General features: G+C 50.1%; 1 protein-coding gene across 5 annotated transcripts in view; it reads left to right on the forward strand.

The window, feature by feature from the left end:
• PGM1 (phosphoglucomutase 1) overlaps positions 1-7,644 on the forward strand; it is a 28,464-nt gene extending 20,820 nt beyond the window's left edge. For all 5 annotated transcript variants that reach the window (XM_074598872.1, XM_074598869.1, XM_074598870.1 and 2 more), the window contains 4 exons: positions 2,633-2,768; positions 4,151-4,334; positions 5,869-6,003; positions 6,933-7,644. In XM_074598872.1, coding sequence (XP_074454973.1) covers positions 2,633-2,768; positions 4,151-4,334; positions 5,869-6,003; positions 6,933-7,022 — 545 coding nt within the window. In that variant the 3' untranslated portion in view covers positions 7,023-7,644. The remainder of the gene's footprint in view (positions 1-2,632; positions 2,769-4,150; positions 4,335-5,868; positions 6,004-6,932) is intronic.
• Positions 7,645-8,880: the final 1,236 nt, after the last annotated feature.

The raw sequence follows: 8,880 nt of genomic DNA on the forward strand, positions 1-8,880 counted from the left end.
TTAGGTTACTGAGAAACAAAGTGAACATCTTAAGGAATTTACTAGGGGTGTGCACGTGACACAAAACTATTATTTGTGCAGGGAAGTTAAAGCGAGCAGATTTTGCTCTGCGTCGGAGCAGCGTGCTCAAAACGCGCAGTGTTCCCGGGAGGCCTCGGCAGTTTCTGAGTCCTCCCATGGCGCCTACCTCATGGTTTTATCGTCCTGCCTCTGGAAATGGGACCTTCCCTGCACGCAGGAGGTCAGCACCTAAGCCACGCACAAAGGCTGAGTTTTATCTGGTCTGAGTTCTCCTCGAGGTCTTGTTTTTCTTATTCTCTAACGAGCTCTGAAGAGCGGGGGCAGCCGGTGGGATATGCAAGGCACGGGGTCTTGAGGGAATTTAGGTTGGATGATTTCAGGCTCGAACCTTGTGTGTTTTGATTCCACCACCCCATATTTCAGAAAAACATTTCAGCCTGCGCGTGGGTGTCTCGCAGGGCGGGGATGGCCTTAAATCCCCAAAATGCCTGAAATTAAGTGCTTTGTGGAACTGGGGTGCACAACTTGACATGGAAGGATTACCCCAGCTTTTCTGTAGCTGAGGAAGTGGCATCACAGACTCTGGTTGGAAGCGGTTTGCTGTGGGGCTGAAGCAGTCTTCAGTGGCACTATTTTCACAATCAAATGTATTCTGATGCACGGGATTTGGCCTCAGGTTGGAAGGAAAGAGGAATTTCAGAAAATGTGGTATCTCTGTAAAGAAATCTTGAAGTAAATCGTGAGTAAAGAAAGATTTTTTTGGAGTTTTGCCCTGAATGATTTCAGCATGCGTTAAGTTTATGTTCTGGACTTTGGCTAATGAGAGGGCACCGGCATTTCAGTAAATAAATAAAAACAAAAAGCAGCAAATGATTCATGGAGCTGCTGATAGGAGATGGTCTCTAATGAGCAGCTCTCTAAAATTGTTTCCATCTTTTATTGTATGAGCAATGAGCTCATAGTTTCTCTGCGTCCCCCAATAGGCAAGTGACTCGACGTTACAAATAGAAGTGACTGGTTCCATGTGCAGCAGGGGCAGAGAGAGAGGTTTGCGATTTTGGCCGTGCAGCATCACGTCTGAGTGGCCAGGGACTGAAGCAGGTTTTTTGTGGGGGGCGGATGAAGAAAGGGCCCAGGAGTGTTGGACTCCCCGTGCAGTGCGAAGGGGGTTTGTCCATCTGGCAAATGCACTTTAAGGAATGAAAAGGGGCGAGGGAGGTTGTTTGATAGTAAGTTAATGAGGAGCTGTTTGGAGCCGGACAGAATGTGAGTGCTGAAGGGGAGAGAGGTGAAGGAGCAGCCAAATAGACCCAGTAAAAATTGAAACAAACTGTGACCTGGTGGGACTGGAGGCCGGGAGCAATTAGAGTAATGCGACATGACAGAATTCCTGCTTGCTTTCTTGGGTATTTTATTCCAGCAATAAGTTGATACATCACATGGGACTTCTGTTTATTTAGCATTCCTCTCCATCACCTCTCTACAGCTCTCTCTGCTGTAAAGGACCCTGAGGATAATTTATCGCTGCGTCCACAATGGTGGGATTTGTGTAAAGCACCACGTAACCCCCAGCCTTTTTCCCCAGATAATTGCTCACTCTGGCAATTCTTGAGAGGGTAAAATGGCAGCTCTGTAGCGCACTCCGCATTAGCAGGCGTACCCTGGCTCCTTGGGATTTCATTAATACCTGTTTGGAGGTTTTCCAGAGCTCAGCAGATAAAACTCAGAAGTTGTGCATCCGTGGGGCACAGCGCCAAACTCGCAAGCCAGAAGCACGGAGGCTGGGTTGGATGTATTCTGGGCTGCCATTTGATCCCTCGTTTAATTTTGGTGTTCAGGGTGCCGTCTATGTTGGAGCACGCTCTCGGGTTTCCCGAGGGCCTGGGTGCCCTGCAGTCCCTGCCCTGTCCTGTCCGGTGTGCTCCCAGGGCAAGGCTGGGCTGGCCTCTCACGGCCTCCTGCTCTCTCTGCTTGCTCTGGAGGAATCCTTTTCTAGCCAAAAGAGGGTCTTTTACAGCCTTTCAATGCCTGGCGTGTGGGGCCGAGAGCAGGCATGAGGCTGTCTTCTGGTTTCTGCACGTGAAGAAAGCCTCTCCATTTGCCAGCCCCGGTGGCTGGTGCTGTCCCATTTTCAGAGTCGTTAGGGTCTGGCTTCCTCAGCGAGGGCTGACATTTTTCTTGGTGCTCAGCCAGAGTATGTGCTGATCAGAGTATGCTGATTTGGCATGAGGTACGTGACAGCTGCTTGAAGAGGTTGATGTTAGTCCTTCCTGAGCTGTTCCTTTGCGTTTGCCTTTCTTTTTCTTTTTTGGATGACCTTTTTACTGTGCGTTCCCCATTACTTCCTTGGGAACAGAATTAAGGATCTGTGAACAATGAGTGTGTGTGTGTGTTAAAAGGGGCCGAATGTTTTATTTGGGCTATAGCTAAAAGCAGATGATATCTTGAACCGTTTTAACAATACAGCGGGGATCAAGCTCGTGAAATGCCTTCCATTTGTGAGTTTGTACGGCTGCCAGTTGGATGGAGGAGAGAAGACAAGGTAGGGCTGTAGCACAGACCCTCGCGTGAAAGGAGGTGGGAAATGTGTTTCTGCTCTGGTTCTCTGCAGGCTCCGACCACATCCGTGAGAAGGACGGGCTGTGGGCTGTCCTGGCTTGGCTGTCCATCCTGGCCACCCGCAAGCAGAGCGTGGAGGACATCATGAAGGATCACTGGCAGAAATACGGCAGGAACTTCTTCACCAGGTGAGGAGGGCGCTCCTGACGCCTCACGCTTACCTCTGTCCTGTGTTCAGCCCTCCGAGGTCAGGGCCCACCAGCGTGTGCTACCGCGGTGCTGTTCCTGCATCGTCACGCTCGCGGTCTCTGTCCTGGTGCAGTAATTTCAAACTCCCTGAGCAGTTTGCTGCTGTATGCAACATGCCTGGGTTCAATAAAACAGCAGGTATTCACCTTAACCTTTCATGATGTCCAGTTTAGGATTTGTTATTCTAAACATAAATCTAGGCAGTACCAAACTCTGCAAAGGCTGTACATTTTATATATGCAAGGTATCTTTTTTTTCTTTTAATGGAGATTTTTTCCTTGCAAGAGTCTTTTTTTTTTGCAATTGGAACAGTTTCCTGAGACCACAAATCACAAGTTAATTTGTAATATCTTCTGTGATTGCAGTGTCTTATTGAATGGATGCCCAGCTCCTAGGCCGTTACTTACCTGCTTGAGTTTCTGTCCAGTCCCAAAATAGTCTAATTTAAACTACGTTAGACACGGAAGATGAAAAGGGAAGGAGTGAGAACACATAAACAAAGGTGGGAATGCTGTCAGGAGTGAAAGCATAAGGCAGAAATCTTTCAGCTTGGAAAGATCTACACAAAAATTCTGTCTCAAATTGCCAAATGAAAGAACTTGCTTCCCCCCGACACGCACCACACCACAAAGCCAGCATACATCTGAGGCATTTAAACCTGTGGAAAAAATGCCAAGGTCTAGAATAAAAAGGCAGTCGTTTAGCACCAGAGGTGTGCCTGCATAGCAAGCTAAGTGCGATGGTAGGCAGGTTGGCAAGCCTGTGCGTGCTCCATCTAGCCAGCCGGGCAAAGACAAGCGGCACAAATCACTCTGGCAATCAGAGTACGAAGGCTGGGATCCCGATGTGTGCTTCAGCTGCTCTCTCTGCCGCTCTTACCCGGGTTAGTGAGATCAAAGCTGGCACTGGTGTGTTATCTGCTGCAGTCGCACCTGTGCTTGGCTGTGGGGACGCACAGGAGGGTGTTCAGGCAAAATAGTTGTCCTGAGGAACCTGTCGAGATCCTATCGGCAGAATTAGAATAAATTCTTTGCAGTCAGCGTTGTTAGAGTCAAGCCCTCTGTCTTCGATATGCCTAGTGCAAGACAGCACAATTTGCGCTTTCATCTCTCCTGACGCCTGTAATACGTGGCAGGGTATCCCATGGATTTGTATCGGATCGTAGCCGTATTGCTGCACAGATCCTCCTCTCTTCCTTCTCCGCCAGCGAGGGCGTAGAGAACATCTATGGGGCAGACCGCAGTGTTTAAACAAGGGCGTCACAAAACATTGCGACTCCGTACAGCCTCCCTAATCTTTGTTTTGTGGTGACTGGTTGTAGATATGACTATGAAGAGGTGGATGCAGATGCAGCTAACAAGATGATGAAAGATTTGGAGACTGTGATGTTTGACCGCTCCTTTGTGGGCAAGCAGTTATCCTGTGGTGACAAAGTCTACACGGTTGAGAAAGCCGACAATTTTGAGTACAGCGATCCTGTGGATGGAAGTGTCTCCAAGAACCAGGTGGGCACAGCCTGGCCTGGGCTGAACGTGACTTCAGAGGGGCGTTGTGCTGTGTATTTTGGGCTTAAACTTTGTCTGTTACATTTGCACCTGCTTTAAAGTCAAACATTGCATTTGTCCCTTGGAAAATTTTTGCTGGTGGGATCCTGCGCTGCGTGAAGGGAAATTGCTGCCTTGGAGAGGGAAGGATCTGGAGACTGCTCCTGCCCCAGCAGGGTCTGGAGACGGAGTAGAGCTTCCCCACAGCCACTGTGAAGGGGAATCATAGAATCACAGAATGGTTTGGGTTGGAAGAGACCTTAAAGCTCATCTTGTTCCACTCCCCTGCCCTGGGCAGGGACACCTCCCACCAGCCCAGGTTGCTCCAAGCCCCGTCCAACCTGGCCTTGAACCCCTCCAGGGATGGGGCAGCCACAGCTTCTCTGGGCAACCTGGGCCAGGGGCTCACCACTCTGAGTGAAAAATTTCTTCCTGATATCTAATCTAAATCTACCCTTTTCCAGTTTGAAGCCGTTACTCCTTGTCCCATCACTATGTGCCCTTGTAAAAAGTCCCTCCCCAACTTTCCTGGAGCCCCTTTAGGGACTGGAAGGCTCTAAGGTCTCCCTGGAGCCTTTTCTTCTCCAGGCTGAACCCCCCCAGCTCTCTCAGCCTGTTCTCACAGCAGAGGGGCTCCAGCCCTCAGAGCATCTTCCTGGCCTCCTCTGGACCTGCTCCAACAGGTCCATGTCAGGAGTGACAGAGCTGAGTTGAGGGCGATGGGTCAGTGGCTGAGAACCGGGTTGTGCTGAATGAAGGGTTCAAACCCCACTGCAGCAGGAGGCATGAACCCTCCCAGTATTGTCTTGTCTTTATAATACCTTCAGGTATTGTCTTGTCTCTAGCAAATCCTCCCCAGACGCGTTTGTCCCCGAGCTGATGGTGCTCCTCACATGCTTGTCCCTAAGAGGGCAGGCAGCAGTGCGGAGCGGCTGCAACGCGGGATTGAGTTCCTGGCTCCAGAAGTCACGGGGCTATTGAATACATGTGACATGAGTAACCTGTCACCAGAGGTTATTGAATAAAGATGTTCTGTAGATGGATTGGTTTGACAGCATAATGCGGAAGCATAGTAAGTGGGAAGGAATAATGGAGAAATCCTGCAGGAATGATTGCCTTGCCTGTGGGATGACGGGAGCGTTTTCTTTATATCATATTTTTGTGGGAGAGCGGTGGGTTGGTGTAATGCTGTGCCTGGCAGAGAAATCAGTCCCTGGCTCTCGTATCCAAGCAAGCGCTGGGGTGAGAGACCTTACAGCAGCAACGCGCTTCATGGTCAGGAGCTCTAGCGAGTTCTCCAGAGTGGGTGAGGAGGGACACCAGCTCCTCCGGGAGTGGGAACAGGATAACAGGAGCCTTCTGCGGCTTCCCGAAGAGGAGGAGCTCTGGGATCGTGCAGGTCAGGCACAGCCACGCTGGCTCTCATCGAAAATACCTTGGGTACCCAAGAGGTGCGTAACTGAGAGTCCCTTCTCCTCCCCTTCTCCTTTACCAGGGCTTGCGGCTCATCTTCTCCGATGGCTCACGCATTATCTTCAGATTAAGCGGCACTGGCAGTGCTGGAGCAACCGTGCGGCTGTACATCGACAGCTACGAGAAGGATGCTCAGAAGATACATGAAGACCCCCAGGTAAGCATCGCATCTCAGTCACGGCACTGCTGGCTCCCAACTGTCCTAAAAAGCTTCAATCTTTGCTTAGCACTGCTTTGCTTATGGATGTGTGGAGGTGCGAGGTATTTTGGAATTGGTATCTTTAATCCCAGTATAAATAGATGTATTAAAAAAAAAAAAAGCAGCTCTGTGTGGAACAAGTGTTCCTCATTCAGAATCCCTCCCAGCTGCTCCTGCAATCACATGTTAGTTTTCCTGTTTCTGTTACGTCTGTGGCTGGTGGCAGGTGGGGGAGGACACTGTTTCAGTCCTCAACTGACCTTCTAGTTGAAATGTTGCATCACTAGGCATATAATGAGCTCATTCCTGTACTGAATTTGGGAAATATTTGTTCAAAACAAATAAATGGGGGTAAAAGGAGGCAGTCGTATATAAGGTTGCACTCGCCTGTTGTGTACTAAAGATAATACCTGTTCTTTACAGCATCATTTAAAAATGCTGTTGACCTCTCTTGTAGGAGGAAAAGAACCTTCATTTTATATTCCCCAGCAAAGAGTCTGTGAGCTCTTTTTGCATAACTTACTGTGCCATTATTGATAAAGAGACTAAAAAAAAAAGCCCCCTGCATTCTGAGAGGCACAAACTAAACTTGTGATTTAACTCTCCTGTGCTGGTGGCACAACGAGGGCGGCAGCAGCACCGGAGCTGTGCTGGGATTCTTCTCTCCAAACCTGCCTGCGGTCGTAGCGCCGCATCCCTCGCTGCGCCCTTGCTCTCGCGCGTCCCGCAGCTCCCACGGTGAACCTGAAACAGCCCCTTTGACCAGTGCTTCCGAGCGGTGGGTGTCCCGGGCTGACACCAGACGCCCGCGAGGGAAGGTGCGCCGTACGCGGGCTGTGTGCGCCGCTCTGCTGCGCGGTTCTGAGCCATCTCTTTCCTTTCTGCAGGTCATGTTGGCACCTCTCATTTCTATTGCACTGAAACTTTCACAGCTTCATGAAAGAACCGGCCGCACCGGTCCGACTGTCATAACATAAAGGCTTGGTGGGACACCGTGCCGGAGTGCGCGCCGAGTGAAGGAAGTCAGCCCGTCTCCCCTTTTATTGTCAAATCTCTCACTAAAAGAGGAATAGTAATTTTATCGCTGTATTTAAGAACACTATTGAACTGCGAAGGATAGACAATAAACCCCAGCCCCTGTCAGCACTTTGTGCGCACGCTGCTGTGCTGCTTTTCTGCGTCACACAGCACTGCTGGCAATTGGTGTATGGCGCTCATTAGCGCAGCCTTTTGGGTTAGCATATGTACTTTTTTTTTTTTTTTTCCTTAAACAAAAGGCTCTAGAAATAACAAAGAGACAAAATTCTTCAATAATACAGTTGGGTTTTTTTTTCTATCTTGGAAGCTTTCCTGGAAAAGCAGCACAAATACTTTATCCTTGCTAATACATCGTCTTTTAGACGTGATGTCTCTGAATAAGCGATGGCTGTGTATTAAGGCTGAGTATTTTTCGCTTAGGTGGATTTTTCCCTTTCAAAACCAAATTATGTAAATTGACGCCCATTTGCCTTCTGTGTAAGAAAAACCCCACAACAAACCCTCCTCACAGAAATGAGCAATAACGAGCATTGCAGGATATTAAAGTGATATGAGCTACCATTACTGTTCAGTGCTCTTTTCTTTTCCTACCTCATGATAGGCTCCCTTTCGAAGAACAAAAGATTGTTTTGATGAGCTCGTTTGGTTGAACGTGGCTTGTAAAATCCTTGGAATAATCAGATTTGCAGGCATTAATGTGCAAAATCTTATCCAAGGGCACAGAGAGGGTCACTTTGGAAGCAGTTGTAGCTGTTCGACGTTAAGGCCCTGCAGCTGCACCTTCCAGCCCTTTTGCTGGAAGCCATCCCCTCGGAGCTGAGCCGTGTTCCTGCTCCTGGCCCCACCGCTGCCTTGGCCCTGGAGAGGGCTAGACGTGCCAGTGACGCTGCCTTAGTGTCCCTCATCCATGGAGGTGACACCCTCCAGCAACGGGAGGGACTTTGGAAAAGAATCCCAGGTAAACCCACAAGACTCCATTGGTTTACTCCCTCCATCTCAAGGCTGTTAGGGCTTAAGCTGTGTTAGTAAAAGTAGTTGTGTTAGTGGGAATGATTTTAGGTGACTTGCCCCCGTTTGGTTTGCATGCCTTTGTCACCCGAATGCCGGTGACACCCGTGCCCGGCCTCGCCCTCTGCCCTGGCTGGGCTCAGCCTTGCTCTGGAGGCTGCGCTGCCCACGCAGCTGGAATTCAGGCCGGGTCCCTGGGCAGCCCCGAGGGAGCAGCTCCGTTTTCCAGGAATGTGACACATCCCACCCTCACCCTCAGGACGCTGCCAGCAACACTTCAGAGGTAGACGCAGATGTGCTGACAAAAACCCCTTCATCTCCTCTCCCGCCCAGAGGTGAGGTGTCTCTTCTGACAGATGGGCTCCTCTGCTCACTCTGCGCGAACAGTTTTGCTGCCAGAGCTGTGTTGGGGTGGAGCATATTAAAAACCAAAAAAAACCTCCCAGCCTGTTGCTGCGCGTCTGCCTGAGCCCTGGTGCTGGCTGTCGCTGGGTCGGGGGTGCAGAGCTCCTGTCCCCGCTGGCTCCCGCAGCCCGGATGGCCGCAGGGATGCACGGTGAAATGGTCATGGGGAAGCTGTGCCGCATCCACCGCAGCCCTGTCCACCCCGTGCTCTGGTTTTGGACAAGCCACAGCCTCTGTGTTGGATGGATTCAGGTCAGCAACACAGAATACGAGGAGATGATCTGAATAAACCCTGTGTCTTCTGTCCGAGGAAGCGATGCTCATCCCCGGGGTCTGGTCACAAACTGTAGCAACAAGGATTCCTGTTTACAGGGAAAATTAGCA

The sequence above is a fragment of the Larus michahellis genome, chromosome 8 (assembly GCF_964199755.1).
Source record: "Larus michahellis chromosome 8, bLarMic1.1, whole genome shotgun sequence".
NCBI lineage: Eukaryota > Metazoa > Chordata > Aves > Charadriiformes > Laridae > Larus > Larus michahellis.